The sequence below is a fragment of the Phlebotomus argentipes genome, unplaced genomic scaffold, assembly GCF_947086385.1.
Source record: "Phlebotomus argentipes unplaced genomic scaffold, Phlebotomus argentipes genome assembly scaffold_18, whole genome shotgun sequence".
In the NCBI taxonomy this organism is placed as follows: Eukaryota; Metazoa; Arthropoda; class Insecta; order Diptera; family Psychodidae; genus Phlebotomus; species Phlebotomus argentipes.
The window spans coordinates 12,968,985-12,989,423 of NW_026776177.1; the positions used below are offsets into that span (position 1 = coordinate 12,968,985).

The 20,439-nt window shown below is 40.5% G+C and overlaps 4 protein-coding genes across 6 annotated transcripts; 3 read left to right on the forward strand and 1 right to left on the reverse strand.

Moving 5' to 3' along the window:
• Window positions 1-376: 376 nt before the first annotated feature.
• Window positions 377-1,108, forward strand: LOC132260892 (nucleoside diphosphate kinase). The gene is made up of 2 exons (XM_059759283.1): window positions 377-635; window positions 700-1,108. Exons 1-2 carry the CDS (start codon window positions 462-464, stop codon window positions 1,030-1,032), a joined length of 507 nt encoding a protein of 168 aa, XP_059615266.1. The 5' UTR covers window positions 377-461; the 3' UTR covers window positions 1,033-1,108.
• A 2-nt stretch (window positions 1,109-1,110) lies between these two features.
• LOC132260891 (exocyst complex component 7) lies at window positions 1,111-3,724 on the forward strand. The gene is made up of 2 exons (XM_059759282.1): window positions 1,111-1,601; window positions 1,656-3,724. The coding sequence occupies exons 1-2, from the start codon at window positions 1,554-1,556 to the stop codon at window positions 3,714-3,716; spliced, it is 2,109 nt and encodes a 702-aa protein (XP_059615265.1). The 5' UTR covers window positions 1,111-1,553; the 3' UTR covers window positions 3,717-3,724.
• Window positions 3,725-3,835: 111 nt separating this feature from the next.
• LOC132259193 (odorant receptor 49a-like) lies at window positions 3,836-5,052 on the forward strand. Its single transcript, XM_059756745.1, has 2 exons — window positions 3,836-4,257; window positions 4,356-5,052. Exons 1-2 carry the CDS (start codon window positions 3,836-3,838, stop codon window positions 5,050-5,052), a joined length of 1,119 nt encoding a protein of 372 aa, XP_059612728.1.
• Window positions 5,053-5,073: 21 nt separating this feature from the next.
• Window positions 5,074-20,439, reverse strand: LOC132259578 (PTB domain-containing adapter protein ced-6). Of its 3 annotated transcripts, none has more exons than XM_059757273.1 (6): window positions 20,103-20,439; window positions 8,470-8,635; window positions 7,192-7,586; window positions 6,513-7,129; window positions 6,332-6,450; window positions 5,074-5,919 (listed from the first exon to the last, which is right to left on the reverse strand). In XM_059757273.1, the coding sequence occupies exons 2-6, from the start codon at window positions 8,599-8,601 to the stop codon at window positions 5,848-5,850; spliced, it is 1,335 nt and encodes a 444-aa protein (XP_059613256.1). In that variant the 5' UTR covers window positions 8,602-8,635; window positions 20,103-20,439; the 3' UTR covers window positions 5,074-5,847. The 3 variants fall into 3 exon arrangements, with proteins under 3 accessions (XP_059613256.1, XP_059613257.1, XP_059613255.1); XM_059757274.1 differs by lacking the exon at window positions 20,103-20,439 and adding an exon at window positions 13,513-13,943; XM_059757272.1 differs by lacking the exon at window positions 20,103-20,439 and adding an exon at window positions 13,401-13,942.

Here is a 20,439-nt window from a genome sequence, read left to right on the forward strand (position 1 = left end):
ACTAGAGAATCATGAGACTGAGTTCCGCATTTCAGGTGTTCAGGTAAATATCAAATTTGAGGAAAAGGTATATAAGAAATATGCAATTTGTGCATTGGGTATTGCATTTTCCAAGGTCGCATTTCAACCTTTGGTTTATTTTGATATCACGCGGATGTGCGACAGTGTTTTGCATTTGATGAACCTTTGATTTCACTTGAACAGGCAAGTGATACGAATTATGCGAAAAATATCACATCAATCAGAGAATTCAAAACAAATAACTTGAATAATTTATTATCAAATCAGAACCCAAGATTTCATGCGTAAGAAAAAATCACTCTTTTGCTAGAGTGGCGCTCTTCGTGGCGAATAGTTGCAAAGTTCTTGTTGAGGATTGGCGCTGGCGTCGGTTTATTAATCGATTGTCTAGGAAGTTTCCGGCTTTTCGTGTTTCTTGCCATTCCGCCGCAGTTTAGTTTATGATCTGCACTGTTCTCGCTCTGTTGAATTATATCATCGACAGAATGGCCGGCAACAAGGAACGCACCTTCATCATGGTGAAGCCTGACGGCGTCCAGCGTGGACTCGTCGGCAAGATCATCAAGCAGTTCGAACAGAAGGGCTTCAAACTCGTGGCCCTCAAGTTCATGTGGGTGAGTCTCAAATATGACTGCTAATGGTTTCTTGGCAGCGTCTAATTGGACGTGACTCTTCTAGGCCTCCAAGGAGCATCTGGAGAAGCACTACGCTGACTTGAGTGCGCGTCCCTTCTTCCCGGGCCTTGTGACCTACATGAACTCGGGCCCAGTGGTTCCCATGGTCTGGGAGGGACTCAACGCTGTTAAAACCGGCCGCGTCATGCTTGGCGCTACGAATCCAGCGGATTCCGCCCCCGGAACTCTTCGCGGTGACTTGTGCGTGCAAGTGGGCCGCAATATCATCCACGGCTCGGACTCTGTGGAATCGGCAAACAAGGAGATCGCACTGTGGTTCACTGAGAAAGAGCTGGTCAGTTGGACTCCGGCTCTGGAGAACTGGGTGTACGAGTAAATGGGGTCACCAGTGGAGCGAGAAACGTGCAGGACGTATAAGAAAAGTGGATTCTCAATAAAGGAGTATAATTAAATAGCTTTTTTTTTTAGTTCTCCGTCTTGTTATTCATCATTTTAATTGATCAATTGCATGGGGAATTTAACAGTGACGCTCTTCAGGTGTTTACTGAGGAATGTGGGGGTGGTAATTCGCTGATAATTAGATAATATTGGACAGGAAAACAGCTGCCACGTGCGTTGTTCCCAATCGGTAAACCGCTTGCTGTTGCTTTCCTTCGGCGGTTTATAAGGAAAACTGTGCCTTACCTTGTAGGAATCATATTTGTGAAGGTTTCTTATGTGGAGATCTAATAGGAAATAATCCCTGAATAAGGATTTCCGACGAGGAAAATTTCAGACACACGGACAAGTGGAGACGCCCAGTGGCGGCGAAGAGCGATGTAGTGACATTTCGTAAAATTGTAAACAGAAGTGGGAGTATTTTTCTCTCTACATATTTTCTAAATTTTCTCTAAGAAAATGGCTTCGTTGAATAATACAGTTGAAATAGAGTGCAAGCTAGAGAAGGTAAGAATGAGAATTTGCCAAAAATCACGATTTTTATATGATTTTTCGTCTCAGGAAAAGGCAAACTTAGCCCTTCTTCATACACGAGTGGAAAACTATCAGGACCTTACGAAATCCATGTCCACGATTCTAAATTCCTTCGAGCAGCGTCTCGGGAGGCTCGAACAGACCGTATTGCCGGTGTATCACGAAACTGAGCACTTGCAGAAGAGACAGCAGAACCTGGATGCCACGCTGCAGTGTCTAGAAAGTGTTCTTATGCACTATGACGCCTCTCAAGAGGTGTGCAATTTGATCCACTTGGGGCCAAATGAGGGCGATGTGGCCACATTTTTGGATGCCCTAGATCGCCTCAAAGCCGCCAAGGATTACTTCCTGAACAATAACTCACAGAGTGTTGAGCTGGACAATGTCACGAGTCTCTTCAACACCGGTTGCGAGTCTCTGAATAACCACTTCAAGGCGTTGCTGAGAAAGCACTGCAGTCCCATGAAGCCTGTAGATTTGCTGGATTTGATCTACATTGAGGAGGACTCGTCCAATGAGGACTGTCCCAGTATTAAGCAACTTCCGCCAACTGCCAGGGAGGAGTTGAAAATCGTGGCGGCGTGGCTGGAAAACAACCTGAGGCGCGAATATGTGGGAATTTATGCTGACGAGCGGTCGGACGTGGTGTTCAGATCTCTGGCGATGCTGAAGGATCATCAGAAGAGCGGAAGTTGGGGCAGTGAGCCGCTGAAAGTGAGATATCATGGGAAGCCTGAGCCGAGGAAATCCACATCGGCAAGGCTGCAGCAGATTTTCGAGCGCAAGGCTAATAAAATGCTGTTAAAAGCTTCCCAGACAATTGAGCAAAGTCGTTTTGCCATCCGAAAGAACTCTGCGTATGGAGACAATCTCACCACTGATGATCATGTTGGAGATGGAGATCAAGATTTAGAGAAATATCTCGTTCTTCTGCTAGGGCTTCAGCGTCTTCTGATTTGGGAGCGACAGATATTGGCCGATGTGATTCCCAGTTCACGCCTTGGAGAGGTTTTCTCTCGCTTAGCATCCACTTCAATTGAGATGGTGGTAAAAGATGCTGAGAGCATCACAACTAAGGTGTTGAGAAGCATCGCCAGAAAGGATTGGACAGCTGCTTTGGGCGTTTTCTCGGCTCTGAAGCATGTCATCCTCATGCAACCGGACATTGAGAAGCTTTGCGACACGAGTCAGCGTCATCAGCTGGCAATGGTGCTGCAGAAACTGCAGAGCACCGGAGCAAAAGCTTTGGAACAGTTTCTGGATCTTGTGAGAGGTGATACAGGAACAAATCTCGTGGCAATGAGTTCCAGTACAATCTCGGGATCAGGAAATGTGCCGAGAGATGCAACAGTGCATGAATTGACTAGCAATTCCATCTGGTTTGTTGAGCATCTCTATGAACATGCAGATGTTATTGGTGGAATTCTCCAGACGGACTCATTTTACGCCAGTCAATTGGATTCCATCGCACTCCACAAGTCGCTGTCACCTGAGGATCGTCGGCGAGCTTTGCTTGGACTCTACATCAAGCGAATTCTGTCTGAGCTCAATCTGACCATCGTCTCCAAGTGTGAACAGTACAGCGACGTGGCCACGAGACATCTCTTCCGTTTGAACAACATTCATTACATTCTAAAATCGCTTCAGAGATCAAATCTCTTGGAGCTTCTCTCCGTCACTGAGCCAGAGTGTGAGAAAAACTATCAGGATCTCATTCAAGACTTAAAGAATTCGTATCAGCGATCTTGGCAGCGCATTCTGGCACACATTTCCCCTCTTGAGGATCTTCCCAGACCAGCAGCTGGAAAGGTGCGTGACAAGGAGCGTGCAGTGATCAAGGAGCGCTTCGCCAACTTCAATAAGGATCTGGAGGAGGCGTGGAAGACTCAGCGTGGTATTTCCGTGCCAGATGTGATCTTGAGAGAAGGATTGAAGAGAGACAATTCGGAGACATTGATCCCACAGTATAATGCCTTCTTTGAGACCTTTGCAGATGTGCAGTTCAGCAAGAATCCTGAGAAGTACGTGAAGTACAAGCCTCAGGATGTCACAAGGATGCTGAACAGTCTCTTTGATGACACTGTCTAAAGTGAGAGGGAAGGTCAATACGATATGTATGAATTATATATTAAAGAAATATGAAAAATTCATCTACTTATGAGTTTATGAACTTTTAAGGAACAGTTCAAGTCGTACTCTTGGTCAGGATGGCAGCAAATGTGGAAATCGTCAGTGAGAGTCTTCAATACTTTGATTATTGTCTTTCCTGCATGTTCTGCGAATTCTTGCCCAAAATCAATAAGAAATACCTGTGGAGACTCACAGATCTCTTCAGATTGTGCATCTATCCACTGCTTTTGGCCAACTGTGGTTGGTGTGTGATTCAAGAACTCGTAAACGTGGAAATGGCTGCGAATCAAACGAAGTTGACCTATTTAATGATGTTCTTAGGAGCGGTTTATCAGAGTCTCTGGAAGTATTTTGTAATTCTCTCATACAAAAAGGAGCTGGCCAAAATCAAAGGTTTCATGAAAAAATTGGAGAAATCTATCAAAGAGAAAGACATGATGTCTGGCGTCAGGAAGTTTCATTTGCCGGAAACACTGAGTATTACTATGACATTTGTCAGGTAATAATTTGCAAATTTTTTTTATAACTCCCCTAACAAACAGTAGATTTTGGAAAGCATAGAGCGTATAGTCAGCTTAATAACTTATTTATTTTTAGAATCTACTTTGGAATCACTGTGATTGCATCGATCTGCACGTGTTTGACTAATTACTACATGACCAACACCTTTCTGATGTACTCGACGCCCTTTCTTTATCATTGGCTGGACATTTTCATTCAGTCTGCGACATTTGCTACGTTCATCATCGTTGTCCTTGGATCAGACTGTGTCCTTGTCATCATAGTGAGTTTTCTCGTGGGCGAACTGAAAATCACCAAGGATATGGCGTCCAGAATATCAGAAGTGACGATATTGAAGAGCATGTATGAAATGCACTTGACAATCCATGAGATTCTGGACGTCCTGAGGAGGATTTTTTGGCAACTCAGTCTTCATATGATTTGCTCAAATTTTGTGATGCTTTGCTCGAATTTCTACTCAATGCGTTACTTGTCCATCTCAATTGCAACTGTAATAGGATTGCTTTCTATCACTTTTCAACTGATTATTGTCTGCTCTATTGGCCAAATACTGCTGGATAAAACTCAGGAAGTGGCAGATGCGCTTCAGCAGACGCCGTGGTATGAACTAAGTGTGCAGGAACAGAAGACTTTCCTCGTGATCCTGCAAATGGCGCAGATCCCCAAAGGAATCGACGCAGGCGGAGTTACTGTCATATCTGCAAATACTCTTGTTCAGGTCCTGAAGACTTCGATGTCTTTCGTGGCCTTCATCTACACAGTGATCAACTGAGATCTAAAAGGCTCGAAGCAATATTTTGATACAATATTTATTATAATATAAAGTAGAAGGGATATGTAAGTGGTATGCATATGTTAATATTTATAAATCGATCGATATCGTGGTCTATGCCTAACTCCTCTCTTTCTCTATCTCTCTCGAAATTATGTATCTTTACAATTTACATAAATTACGCTTTCTCTTATCTCCTTGTATTCTCAATTTTATTGTAAATTTCCTAATTTTTTCAGTAAACAATTAATGTGTAGCAATAATAGCAATAATAAATGGGAGACACACAGTGTTGTTCGGAGTAACAAGAACAAAAAATATTACAATAATAGAATAAAGTAGATCATCACTTTTGTGTCCACCCTCAACAAGACTTGGAAGCACCAATACATAACATAAATTCTTCATTTTCTCTCTTTCGTTCTCTGCCAAGGTACAAAATATTTACACACGCTGGGAAGCGATTTGGGAGGGGGTTTCAACTCTTTTTATCACGTTCTTTGATACTCTTAGTTTTCTCTCTGGGGCATTCTTGTTGTTTTTTTTCTCATTTTGGAATGTCTTTCTCTCTGTTTCTTGATTCTTTAAAGCTAGCTTTCGATAAGAACTTCCCTATGCAGAATGCTGTTCATCTTTTCTGAATATTCAGAGACAATAAAAACTAAATAAGACATGAAAAAATCTTTACAAATTGCCACATTGAAGAAACAATACGTCGCATGTTATCCTCTTATTGTCTATCTCTCATCAATTCTATGACATAATCGCTCTAAATTGGCTCAGCCTCCACACACTTCACTTCCGGAGGGGATCTAAACTTTCCAGCGTAAAGTCGTCAACCCCAAACGCTAGGCCCTTGTTTGAAGTCTGCAAAAAAACAGGAAAAAGCGCACGATTAATCGACACATCAATGTCAGTAGCACACAAAAAAACACGAATAAAGCAACATTGAGAGACGTAAAGACACTCCATCGATTCAACAAAAGCCACAAAAGACGCTGTAAGACCCTTGAGACTCACCACCCATGGCCGCACTGGGCATTTGGGGTATTTGATTGACGAACTCGAGATTCTTGCCCTTGTCCTGGGCCGCACCCTTCATCAGCAGCTTATCGCTGAGCCCCTCAAAGGCACTCAGGCTGTCACTGGCGAACGAGCCGAACGGATTGGACAGTAGATCATCGAACTTCTGGCGCTCGTTCTCCTCCCCCACCCCAAGAAGAAACGGATCGTGAGCCGGAGAGGATGAGGAGCGATTCGGGGGCTGCTCTATACTTACATCAAAAGCCACCGGATGGGGATTGAAGGGCGCCGATCCGAATAAATCTTGACTGGAGTTTGTGAGCCCTTGAGCCGGACCGCTTCGGCGCGGCACGGTGGTTTTTGGTGGCGGAGCCACTGCAATAGATAAAACAATCATCTTCCATTCCTTTTTGTTTCTTCAACTCAGATTCACTTACAGAGTGGCGGCGTGATGGCCTGCATCCCGGCACTCCCGTTTATGCCGTTGGTGTGATTTGTGCCATTATTGACACTGCTGGCAAACAATTGCTGACCCATCGTCTTGGGTGGTTCGAACCCAAATAGATCATTGGCAATCTTGTGCCCATTAGGCGTTTCGCTTTCGCATGCGCGCGGATCGAAGTCACTGTCCGAGTCGCTATTCAGCAGCAATCCCTCCAATTTTGTGCCCACGCTGGGTTTCAGCGCCTCCAGCGTGTTGTTGATCTGTGTCTGCAGATTTCGTGGCGGGACTATTGGAGCAAAGTGCTTAGGCGACGTCTCAATCAGCAGCTGATCATCGTTACATGGCGCCGAGACGTCAATGCCCAAATCTGGTGTCTTCTTGCCATTTATCGCTGCCGTGTGATTATCGATGCCGTTCTCCATTACCGGCACCTCCAGTATATCCTTCAAACCCAGACGCACAAGCAGTCGATCCAGATCGCTCTTAGGCAAAATCTCCACCAATTCCTTCAGTCGCTGCCGATACAGTGTCACCGTTCGGTCCAAATGCTTGTTCTGCGACTGCAGCTTTGTCATCTCCGTAAATTTGCCATTCTCATTCATGTACCGTCTGCAGAGAGATAGAAAAGATGTACTCGCGCCCTGCTGCTGTACAAATGATGGACAACTCACCTGTACGCCAAGTCGAAGGCCTGACCAATGGTGAGTGTGATATCCGATGCAGACTTGCTGGAGATGAACACGAAGCACTCATGTCCCTCCTCACTCGGTGTTGTCTCCCCATTCGCAACGCCACCCGTTTTGGCGATGAAGCTGAAGAACTTCTTCACACCCTTCTCGTCAGCACAGTAGGAGATCTTGTACAGCGGGAACTGATGCAGGATAGTTTGTGTGCGCGGCTCCTGAATCGCCACGCCGTCTATGCTCACCGTGATCTCCAGCTTCTTCGCCTTCACATTAGTCCCACCTTCCGCCTTCTTCATCTGCTGCGCAAACTGCAGACGCCTGATAGCATCCTTCACCACCTCAATCCCCTTCGCCTGCTCCACAGGACAGCTTCCCAGGAACTGTAGATGAAACAATATAGAGAGCATTTTTCACATCTGCCACATCAACAGTTATCTCTTAACACGCGATGCGAGTGAATTTGTTGATCTTTTGATAAGCAGTGTTGTTGTACTTTGAATAGAAATGATCTTATATGTTGAAAGAAGAGAAAGAGAGAGAGAGAGAGACAGATAAATTTGCAATTGAAATCATGCGCTATATTCACTATATGTTCATTACCGAGTGCTTGCATAAATGGGATTACAAATATGCTATTTCCTAATGTTTGAATGCACTACTTTTCATTTACCGCGATTTTATTAGAATACTAGTACTCTGCCAGTCTTTTAATAATATCCAAGATTGTTGATATCAGACAAAAAACAAAATCTCTTACTCATATTGATACTCAGAAATGTCGGTTTCTGACAATAAGAACAGGAGCAGATCTATTGTAATTGCAACATCGCTTTTCTGTATCTATTACGCTTATCTTTTTATGAATACACCACGGAAATGCTCATCTCATTTTTCTTTCATGATCCGTTACCCAGTTTTCCAATATCTTAACATATCAGGATAGATTCGGTTAAATTGTCATTTTATCCAGGTTCTTATCTAAATCACTCTGTAGAATTCAATTTAAAGTTGCCAAGAAGTCACTCTGGAATTAATAAAATGTAATAGCCATAGTGACATGCTATTATAGTGCTGTTTATTCCAAGGTGATTCTCGACGTAACATTATCAACTCTTTAATGCAAATTTCCTTCACCTTTAATAAATCACAAGATGAATCATGCAAATGGCAAAAAATAGCTGCATTTTTCGTCAAACTTTGTTCAAGGCTCCGTCAAGGCTACAGAAAAGGGTTCCAAGACTGCGATACGACTATGATACTCACTTTGACTAGATAGGCAACGTGACCATTGACAAGAACATCCGGAGCGTGGAGCCAGTTTCTCTTGCCGGACTTTGCATCACCCCCATTCTGATTAGCACCATTCTGTTTGTTCCAAAACATAAGCGTAGACATAATGGCCTCTCTCTGCACTTCCTGGTTCACTAATCTGCAATTGGGGAGAAAGAGAGAGAGAAAAGAAGAACATTGAGTTTGGGCTTGACAATGGGACACATTTCTCTTCTTCAGTGGTGACTTTGACATACTAATTGTGTGGAATACCAATTGAAATTCTTCCGCAATGACACCATTCCTCATTTAGGAAGTCCAAAAACCCCAGGAGAAATTGCTAAAGTAAAAGTTCCTCCACACACAAGAGGCACATGAACGCTAATCACGCAATTTACTGGTCAATTTATTGTGTGTTATTAACTCCCTTCGTATATCTTCACTCTCAATAGAATGATTAACTCTTCACATGTTTTGTGTGCTCAATTAATTAAAACGGAACGGCGATCGATATAATCGTGTGAGTTTGACTTGGAAAAAGTGCAATCAATCGCCAGTGCGGGATTAAATTAAATAATTCCTCAAATTCTCACGCATTAAGTGTAAAAGAGAAGAGCTCTCAATCTCACTCTTGCAATTTTCCTCAAGAGGTGGGATTTGATGGACAAATTAAGTAATTTTCTGCACAAGTCTCGTCAAAAGTTTCTTTTCCTCTCCAGTGGATATTTTTAGATTCATGATTGCACTGGTTTTCGCCATATTTATCGCCTCTGCTACGGAGTAAAAGTCAACGTGACTCTATTGAAAAATTACTCCGCTGAAGATAGAATATTTTAAATAAAATTATTACTCCCATTAAACACTCAGCTTTTTTTCCTGTAAATTGTAGAAATTTTTCGTTACCACAGCCTTGATTCTTTTTCAACAGTCGCTTCAAAGATTTCATCGGACTTTCAATGTCCCTTACGCAATGTTTCTTTATACAATTTTTATTTATTTCTTCACACTGTTGTGACTTTCACAAGTCTCAGCAATTTGGAGCATTTTCGTGTTTGCTTCCCATGTTGAATTTTCGCTGTGTGTGTGCTTAAGGAGTCCCTGAATTTCCCGAGAAAACAAAAACACGCCATCAAGAAGGCAGAAGATCACAAAGAATGGTCAATAACAAGGAAATGAGTCATCTTATGATTTCCCCACTTTTTTATCCCTCCCAACTTTTTAATGTGAATTTGGTGCTGCAAACCAGTTTCCTGGTCTTGATCTTTCACTTCAGGATCGTTTGTGGCCAAAAATGTGCTCAAAGATCACGATCGTGACCACAAACAATAATGGGTGAAACTTTCGCGCGCGGGTGTTGTCTTTGCAATGGCACTTTGCATACAAATCACTCCTTTCAAGACGGAAAACCATGTCGAGCAATGCTGAAAATGGGCTGGGAGAAAAGATGTCACATTTCTCTCAATCGACATCACGCACACCTCAAAAGCATGTAACATATAAAACCATTCCCAGCGGCTATATGATAAATGCTCGCTAATTTTGTGCATTTACTCAGGTGATTATAAAGATTGATGGTCACATGGAAGGTGAATAACAGTCAAATTCTCAAGTTCCATGGCGCAAAAAGCAAGGCAACAATTAGATGTACATACTCAAATGTCTTACTAAATGCAAATATGATGAGTTTCAAAGCAAAAGAGTGTAACGAAAGGCACATTTTGGCACAATTTTCTGCTTCAAAAGATGAGAGAAACTAAATAGATTGCAAGAATATTGCAATCAGCTAAATAGAACAACGAAAATTCTCACCAGAGAGACACAGACAGAATTCATAGAACAAATGAAAGACGTGATAAGTTTGCAGAATGAGAATATAGTGAGATTTGAAGGACAGAAATTTACTTCGAAATACAAGCTTCATTCTTTCCCTATTTCAATACGTGGGATTCCCAGTCTAGATCATGTTTCCATCACCCACATTCAATTGCAGGAAAAACGATCGAATTTTGTCATGGACAGCCTATAAATTCAACAAAGTGGCACTTTTACGTGATCCAAGTGCTCAAGATTTGTTTATTCTATCGATCACGATGTGATCTGTCAAGATCATCGCCCTCCAGAGTCGCTCGCAACACACTGAAAGAACCACTTCGAGAAGATCTTTTAGAAGTGCGGTTTAACATTATTCAGTGGAAAATTTTCTAAAACCCACTTCTAAGAAAAACCACACATAAATTAAACTTCTTCTCAGCTGAGATTAATTACAATTTCCAGTGGCTTTTTTTGCTTCTCTCGCATTGACACATTATAAAAAGAAGTCGAAATCACCCCGTTAAATCGTGACTCTTTTTTAGCCACTATTTTTCTATTTAAATCAAATCAATTTATAAAGCATTAAGTAACAATTGTGAGTGTGTTATTGGATAAAATACAAGTGAATTGTTACAATTGAATAAAATTGGATAATTCCCATCATTGCGACAGTATATTGCATAGTATATCAACGGGCTTTGACAATTTGATCATCACCATCCAGAAGCGGGACAAAAGGAGCTTTGTTGACTCCTCAATGAAGAGCATCACAGGGCAAAAGGAACTCCCTCTTCTGTAGCTGAGTGTTGTGCAACAAGAATTGACGTTATGATGGTGTTTCTTCACAGTACGAAAAAAACAATGAAGAAATTTCCACAGACAATTATCTTGCTGCCACTGCAAAAATATGATTGCAAGTCGCAGACAATGCAAAAATTTCCTCTCGTCTGAACAATTTTATTCACACTCTCCATGTGTGGAATTGTTGTGATAAGGCAATCACGCTATAGATTAGACGCATGAAAAACCGCCCACACGAGGGGGAAAAACGCCTCCTGAATACTGTGAAATCCCGCCGGAAAGACGATATGATAAGACATTTTGCATTTTCCATATCTCATCTCGGCCGCCTTTTGGGGGCAATTTTCCTGCATGGCATGGCTTTTTTTCAATTATTGAACCACTGTGCACTGAGGTTACGAGGATATCATTATAATTGAGATAATTGGAATTAATTAAGCAATCAAATATGCTCTCGAGGCGCTTAACATCTCACTTTTTCGTCCATTGATCTCGTCTTTCTGTGATTTTTTTATCTTCTCTTCCCGCCTCAATTGCGAGATGCAGCCTAAAAGATTTTATTCGTTCATACAATAGAAGAAGTGTTGCTTGCTGAAGCCACTCACGATTACGAATGTGGGGTGTTATTTCTCGAGAAAATCTCATTTTTGGTCGCAACTCTTTGACGGAAAGAACGTGATTTGAATGACTTAATCGCACACAAAACATTGGATAAACTTAATATTTTCTAATTTATACAGAAAACCTCAATAAAAATCATCATCTCTCCTATCTGTGAAAGATCGAACTCTATAGTGAAATGAGAAATAAGAAAAATGCCCCCGCTCATAAACAAGCAAAAATAAAAAGTGTGGAAAAAGTGAAAGTCTCTCGAAGGTTTTGAATAAATTTGCTTCAGTGATCTTGAAAGGAAAGTTCAATCGTTTTATAGGAAATCCATCTCCAGCAGCATTGGCTTACAAGACTGTTGGATTTCAATTGTGAGGGAGAGTTTGAGGCTTTCCAACCACTTAAGATTTATCACCATCACACCAGAGACGCCAAATTAGATTTTACGCATCAAATAAACATCAACAGCGCCGATTTAGGGTCAACAGAATCTTCCGTCAACTTATTGACGAAACTTACAAGGTGATGCGACACTCAAAATACCCGAAAACGTGATTCTTTTGCGTTATTAGAGAGCAAACATTACAACATGTCTGTGATTGAATATTAATTTACCCTCGACAAGCATTTCCTTGAAGTTACAACAGTATTTTATCAGTACAATATTCCAAAAGGGTTTCAAACAAGATACAAGAAAAAACAGGGAGTCTCAAAAACTTTATGGATAAACAATCACTAGAATGGAATTTGTCCACTTGTTCAACTCCATGAAGGTGAAATATCTTGAGTTCTCCGCACTTTTCTCTATTCGCGATGTGCTTCACAAATCACTTGGAAACCACATGAATATCAAAATTCCACCACCATTCAATGATCCGTTAAAATTGCAGTTGCAAAAACCATCCACATGGGCACAAGATTGCATTACAGCCGAATTGCCTAATTCTTCTTTTCGGGTGTCACTCCGCTGGACCGTTTTTTGAGATCTTGTCTGGCTATTGCAAAAATCTCTCCCTACTTTTTGATCTTTGCAAAACACTCAGATTGCCAATATGAGTGGAGAGTTTCTCATCGTGTATGAGTGAATGTGAGAGATTCATCCACGGATGGAGGCATAAAATATAATGTACAAAACCAGAGTCTCCGAGTCATCGTGAGCCAAGAAAAAGTCAATGAACTGTAGTCGACCTACATTTCACCAATTGAATTCCTTCCACCATCACAACTGTCTTTTCTCTTGGTCTGAAACACCGTCTTTGCTACAGAGATTTTATCTCCGGATCTCTTATCAATTTCTTCTTCATTTGAACACTATGATCATCAAATTTGAAATAACACTCAATCAATTTCACTTTCAAATAACGATCACACAGAGTCTTTTGAAAAACTCATTGGCATTTTTCTCCACTCCCAACTCTCGAGGGAAACTTTCATTTTCAGACCACAAAAAATAGACTCTCCAGTGTTCAGATTATCATCAATCCAGCGATCATCGGACATGATCGAGAGAATTTTAACTGATTTTCCCCTCCCTGGACACAAACTACTCCCATTTCCGGTTTCAAATGGGCTATTCCTAAAAACCTGAGCACACAGTTGGGGAAAAAGTCCAACCAAGCGTGTGATCATTAATCAATGATCAATCAGTGGATCTCCTCTTCTGACTTTTACAGTAATGCGCAAAAGACGTCAAAATCTCTTACTTTGTGCTCAATTGACGATATGCTGGGTGATGATACAGCTACAAACTTGTGAGCATTAATGGGAGGATAAATGCACTGTCGATATGAATTTTCCTTCAAATAAAAACTCTACCCAGCGCCTTGTGATCTTGATCGCTCTCTCTCTCTCTCTTTCTTTTATCCACAGAACTCCATATAGAAGTTGATCACAAAATTCCACTCCTATTTAACCACTTCTTTGTCTCACAAATCTCTTCTCTTTCTCTCTCTCCTCTCCTGGCAAAATCGCTCGAGAAAGCACGTCTCCACTTCTATTCCACCGTATTGATCAACATTGACTAACCACAAATGACAATCGCACAGCGAATTCAACTGACTTTCAGCTCCGTTGCGCGATCACACTGTACAAAATCCACCCGAACACCACGCGAATGTTCGCCGATCATCGCGCGATCCCATCACGACATGCTGCACAAACACAGTGAATACCAATTTGAAAATCAGTGACGTTTTCCTCACTTGCCAGCAGCCAGCAAAACAATTTATATACTTGTTTCTCCACCAGCAGAAATGATGAAAAAAAGCAACGTAAAAGCCACTTTATGTATTTACCATCTCTTAAACAGACACACACTCTTCACTATGATGCCTGGAAAACCATTTTCTGTTTATCTCCACACACTCCATTACCTGCTGGATTTTTCACACACACACACAAATGCGCCATAGAACAGGGAGATTCATCAAAATCCACTATATATAAAGATAAATTGTGGATTTGTGCAAATAGCGGACAAGGGATCAAGGCTAACCAGCTCAACACCTTCTGTTAAGGTGGGTCAAACATTTTTTGCCATCACCCAAAGCGCGAGAAATACCAAAACATTAAAAACCATCTGGCATGTTTGGGAGCATTTGCTGGTGTGACTCTCTGGCCAAATTGCCGTGAGGTGTTTGGTTCTCGATGGCGCAAAAAAGAATGAGATCACGATCGATCATGTGAGAAGTAACTGACGAGAAGAACGCGCGCGCTGGATCAGCCGTATATTGAGAAGCCTGAGAAGTACCTCTCTCACTCATAAAACTGCTTAGCGCGAGATTAACGATCACTGGCAGAGGAATAAAATAAATTGGCAAAAGATGTCTAAGTCACTTTTCAATTCTATTCATTTCCTTAGTAATTTCTTCATCAAATATTCAACCGGTAATTGTGCAATGTTGATTATTACTTATTCTAACATTTGCTTTTATGTCTCCTCAGCAGTGGCGTAGGAAGAAATGTTCGGAAACCTCGACTGAAATTTTAATCTCCTGAAGTCCTGATCTATCACAAATCCCTGATGTTCCATTTCATTGTCTCAACAGACGAATCAAAGATCCAGCTGAAGATCAGAGCACGAAGTTTGAATAGATACTGAAAAATTTCCCTAATTCAACTAAAACAGCTATACCACTGAAGTTCTAATTTGAATAGCAAAAAATTCTTTGGAAAATAAACTCCTGAGGGAAGGTGATAACTTGGAGAATTCTGTAGTTTCTCTACAATATTTACCCAAATTTTGCACAAACTCGCTAAATAATGAATAAGAACAAATAACACACAGAAAAAAAAACAGTGGGAATGCTTGGCAATTGAATTTGCTTGGAAAGCAAAGTTATAATGAGCCAAGAGAGACCTCCTAATTTTCGCAAAAGCCACTATTTTCACACAACTTCGCATAAAGACACAGAGGGAAAACGCAAAATCAAACGGTTTTCCAGCGCTGTGCAGACCCACAATTGTATGTAGAGGCCTCTTAATTCTGTTATGCAACAGCAAGTGCATTATATTTTGATTCTATCGACGAGAGACACGAAGATCGTGTGATTTTTGCCAACACACACACACATTAAAGCCTCTCAATATTTATGCAGAAATAGTGGTTTTTCTGGGAAGAAGAAAGAGGAAAAAAACAGCAAAGAGAATATTTATGGAAAAAAATTTTATCTCTAGCAGCTTCCACGTTTGTCTATGATTCACATGCGGGTGATGCGCAAAAATACTTTTTTCCTCCGAGTTCAAATACATCATGAAGAATGTTGACAAAGTGTATGAAAATATTGAGAAATGAAAAATGGAAATTGACTGCGTAGTCTTGCTAACATGATAACAATGTTCTCTTTTTACCCACAATAACCTCAAAAACGCCATCTCACATTCAACCATCAGAGGAGAGCGCGACGACAATTTCTTTATCACTCCAACTTCCAACATTTTGCGACAAAGCGTCCTCTCTCGCCCCTCAAATAATTATGCCTTTTTCAGAGTAATTATCATTTCTCTCTGCTCTGCACACAAACACACCAAATGTGTTGCACACATGCTCAACACACAGCTTGGATGTGACAAAATGTTGAAAATAATATAAATTTGTCGTCATCTGACGCGCGATGTTTTACTGTTTGCCTTGTGTGTCTCTCAGGGAATTCCAAATATTTGCATAATGTAAATATTAGTCAGAAAAGAGAGAAGAACCTGATCTCTTCCTTTCCTTGGGCCCTCCCCCTCCCCCATCATACCATAAGCTACACTTATTTTTAATTGACATCCACGGGATATCATGCATTTTATTAGGTGACAAAAAGAAATCCAACCGATCGACGCGATTTCCAAGAAAATCTCTGCACACTGCGCAATTAATCGCGATGCTGAGAGAGTGCGATTCAAAGAGAAATCCCACGAAAATGGACAGTCTTATAGTGTATTTTAATTAGTGAAAATCTAAATATATCCTCTTGCCAAGGGAAATTCACACAATATCGCAAGTTGCGAAATTCAAATGGAAAATTGTGGGAAAATTCCCATTCCTCAAAGACCACCAATTACACTATTCAAATATTTCAGTCGAAAATTTTGAATTCTCCCTGAAATCCTTAACTTCTGATTGGCTCACAATTCACAAGTGAAGTCAGCTCCGAATGCTGTTGATCATTTACATGATAAATGCAAAACGATGCAACATGAGAAGCCATAAAAGATATTTTCACAATTCCTCAAACAATCGGGAAAATATTCAATTACAAATTCATGTGTGACTGATTTATTGATTTGCAGAATATCTACCATTGAAAGTGAAGCCAGTTGCAAATAGTGTGACACAACAATTGCATCAAAATGAAATATTGTTAATTGAGAAAAAGAGGTGGTGTTGTGTGCATTTACTGAATGAGATCTCTTGATCACCTTGCCATAGGTTGAGGTGGTGTCTGTGTCCCACGAACATACTTCATGATATTTTTTATCGAATCGAACGCCAAGTTGCAACCATACGAAGCCCATCTTCCCCTTTACATAGTACATCACATCTTTCTCGCTCTCACCCTAAATGATCTTAATTGAATAATGTATCCTTATCTATTTCCTCGAAAATTGAGCATGATCATCTCCGCTTCACTCCAGCTGACCCAATTTCCCGCCTAGAATACAGACTCTCCATTGATTAACTCCACGAGCTGAGATTTCCATTCAGTCGCACTATCAGTATAGTTCACTGATTAAGATAAATTGGAATGGATTTGAGCGACATACAAATGATGAGGCGCGCCACACATTGTTATTTGGAAGGAAATGACAATATCTCTCTCTCTGTGCATCTATTCTTGGCACTGTCAGTCTCTTCAAAACACATCTCACTCGTGTGGAGTTCCTTATTAAAATCATCCAAATAGACTCCCATTGAGACACCATTAATTGGATAATAAGCCCATTTTATCACTCACTCAATGGTGGGAAAAAATCATCAAAAATTTGTATTTGTTTGCACAATTAATCACCGTTGGAAAATTATGCAATTAATATATCATATTCATTCATGTGACAACATGTTTGACTTCGCGATTGCACAAATACAGGAAAATTTCGATCATTTTCATACCTCAACTCAAAAGCGGCTCATTTGAGTGGGATCGTTAACGAAATGAAAAAGAAAAACAATAAACGCATTGATCGGAGACTGTAAAAGTGAGCTGTTGTAAACATTTAACCTATGAATACACCGTAAAATCAACCGGCAAGGAATTGTATTTTTAGCTACTCATTTAAGCCGCTACTCCCAGTCATAATCCCCGCCCATTGAAGTCGAAATTCCCTTTATTTATAAACATCTTACATAAAGATGTTAATTTTTCTTCGTATTCCAGCAATATGTGTATTTTAAACATTTTTACCGTAGTCACAATCTTCTGAATATATTTTTAAATTTTAAGGAAAAATTTAATATTTCTGGTCCCTGGACAATGTCGAATGTTCACCTAGACAAGGATATTCATAAGACATCAATGGTGCATTATTACAAAAGGTGTCTTTCTGTCTCTGTATGTTTCCCATCACTGAAGCATCTTTTTATTCAGTCATTGGAATGCTCGTTTTGTGGATCAAGGTGTGATTCTTTCAGCACTTTGATTAAATTATTCAATTAGTCTTTCAATTACTTGATATTTTTTGCAAGAGAGCCGTTGAAAGAGAAGCTAATTGCATTTTGCACGATGGACTTTTTTCCCTGGCCAACTCTTTGCTTTGTTGCCAATTAACTGGTCGACTGAAAGTAAGTGTTTGACGAGAAATATACACAACAAATTTGTGAGTAAAGTAAAGGGATTTTCCTTAATTCATTTCTTCTGCAAACTTCTACATCTCGATACCAAAAACAGACACTTTTATTGAGAGGTTGGGAAAGAGAGAAAGATGTGTTGTGGAGGTAAAAAAAGTTATGGCATTATTAAGAAACTCCTATTTTCACTTTCTAACGTGCGTTAGAGTTCAATTTCTCTCGAAAAAGGTGTTCCAACATAACGATAGAGCATAAGTGTATGTTGGACTCGCACATCTGTGAGAAATTGTTATGCTTTCTTGCGGGAAAATTGTCTCTGCAGCGGAAAAGGGTGAATGAGCGAGAGACTCGCATGAATTGCATGGCAATTTGCTGGCGATTGACCATCTCAGGTGCATGATTTTCTTCACTTGCAATCTCTCAGGGAAAAATTCAGAAAATTGCACATTTCTCAATGAAAGAGGATATTTCTCTTACCCGTTTTTCAACATCTATCGCGTCACGCTTTAATTGTCCACTTTTCATCATTTTCTCCGTCTGATTTTCTCTTCGGCTGTTTTGCACACTCAAGGATCGAGCATGAATTAATTGATGAGATTTCATTTATTGACACTCACAAGGTTGAGTATATTATTTTTCCGGGGAATTGAGCGTGATCAAATATTTATTTGGACAGAAAAGGTGGTTTTTTTGCCCATCTTCACAAAATTCCCGTCTGACTTTCGTGAATATCTGCAAGATCACGAATGACTGGCAGAAAGATAATATCATATACTATGCTAGAGACCACTTAATTAGAGAGATCAATTCCCATCAATTTCATGTTTGTACAGCGCGTGGCTTTTTTGCTGGTACCGAGGAAAAATCTTTCAGCCCGAAAATCACAAACATCCCAGATTCTCAAGTTGATCTTTTTAGCGTTTGACTCAGTGCAGTCGTAATACAGCACACTTGACTGCTAACTGAGAAAATGTTTATTAATTGTCCCACAATTGAAACCAGGCGGGGAGAGAAAGATATTTGCAAGTCGCAATTTCCTTCCAACTCGTTCCGAATCATTATGAGATTTTCGCAATGCAATTTCCAACTTGTATATCGTGCGTTCTCTGCGGACAGGAATTTTTCGTTTACTGAAATCATACTTTTTTACTCTGTCGTCGAATGCAGAAAAAAGAGTATAATTCTCCCGCCTCAATCAAATGGGAGTCATATCGTGTTTAACCTATCGTGTTTATTGAGTCTATGATTATGACTCTTCCCTTTTTTCCGCTATCGCGCCAATCATATCGGGTGATAATCAGTATTTTCCGCGAATTGAAAATGCAAATTCTGCTGCAATCGCACAAAAAACTGATTATAAATTGAACGATAATAAAGTGACTACAGTCTCTTCCCAGTTGACAAGGCGTGTTGCTTCTCATGAAGACATACATATTATTTCGGTACCCATATGGAGAGCTGCTTGCTGCATTTCAGTTACGATAAAGAGATAGTATTGAGCAACACTTGACTGGTTTTGCTTTGTCCATGAATTAGACTCATCGAATTATAGTTAAATCCTCCGATCTTGTTTAGAAAATGTTCTTATTTGACGAAAATATCGTTCGAAAGCTCCAAATTGTCAGCCCCTCGTTTGTGGCCACTTTTAACTTGTCGCTCTGCAAAATTAACCATTTTCCGCTGACTTTTGAATGTGCATTGGGCAGAAATTTGCAATTGTATTACATGTCGAGCCCCACTCGTCCCTCTCCAAAACCCACTCTAAGTGGAGTGAATCAAAGTGTGACGGAATGAAAAATTCATTTATGAAGCTCGTGTACGTCTGGCCAGGCTGTTGTTAAAAGCGTCTGGAGGTGAAAGTATCACATTAAGAGAGAATCCTTTCCGGAAGTCCTTGACTCACTGATAACGCATTCTTTCTGCTAGGGTATCAGTGCTTCTTATCATTTTACTGACTTGATTGATTTGTCGCCAGAACCTGCGGAAGTCCCCATCGATAAATCATCGTTTGCTCAAGTTTCTTTACCGTAAGAAATAAATAAAAAATATCCAGTGACGTTGAAATCTTTCGCTAATGATGGCTTCCTAGGCGGAAAGTCTTGTCTAACAAAATGCGTTCTAGATGTAAACTCACCAGAATTTCCTGCCAGAATGTTTCTTGACGTCTCAACACGCTGTTCTGCAAAAGCAGTAGTATTTTCCTTGAGTTTTCCTTGCTATTGCAACGAAACCAGCAACAGGTTGCCTTCGACTTCTTGCAGGTCACTTTCAACACTTTCGCTCTCCCTCTCGTTGATTTTTCTCAGTAGAAAAACGCGATCTCGAGCAAATTGTACATTAAAACACAATGTCAGCCGTCACTGCACAGAATCAAGGGGAAATTATCGAGAAAACCAGCGTGAAAAACCGAGGAAAAGGCACAGAAAAATTGCGTTGTTTGCGCTCTGAAAACGAAACAGAAAATGATCTAT

What these genes read in the sequence shown, in the direction of transcription:
- LOC132260892 (XM_059759283.1), top strand. Translation starts at nt 462, where the DNA reads ATGATCTGCACTGTTCTCGCTCTGTTGAATTATATCATCGACAGAATG. An exon ending in TGGCCCTCAAGTTCATGTGG is followed by an intron (nt 636 to 699) that starts GTGAGTCTCAAA and finishes TGACTCTTCTAG; the next exon opens with GCCTCCAAGGAGCATCTGGA.
- LOC132259578 (XM_059757273.1), bottom strand. Translation starts at nt 8,601, where the DNA reads ATGTCTACGCTTATGTTTTGGAACAAACAGAATGGTGCTAATCAGAAT. An exon ending in ACGTTGCCTATCTAGTCAAA is followed by an intron (nt 7,587 to 8,469) that starts GTGAGTATCATA and finishes TTTCATCTACAG; the next exon opens with TTCCTGGGAAGCTGTCCTGT. An exon ending in GCCTTCGACTTGGCGTACAG is followed by an intron (nt 7,130 to 7,191) that starts GTGAGTTGTCCA and finishes ATCTCTCTGCAG; the next exon opens with ACGGTACATGAATGAGAATG.
- LOC132259193 (XM_059756745.1), top strand. Translation starts at nt 3,836, where the DNA reads ATGGCAGCAAATGTGGAAATCGTCAGTGAGAGTCTTCAATACTTTGAT. An exon ending in ATTACTATGACATTTGTCAG is followed by an intron (nt 4,258 to 4,355) that starts GTAATAATTTGC and finishes ATTTATTTTTAG; the next exon opens with AATCTACTTTGGAATCACTG.
- LOC132260891 (XM_059759282.1), top strand. Translation starts at nt 1,554, where the DNA reads ATGGCTTCGTTGAATAATACAGTTGAAATAGAGTGCAAGCTAGAGAAG. An exon ending in TAGAGTGCAAGCTAGAGAAG is followed by an intron (nt 1,602 to 1,655) that starts GTAAGAATGAGA and finishes TTTTCGTCTCAG; the next exon opens with GAAAAGGCAAACTTAGCCCT.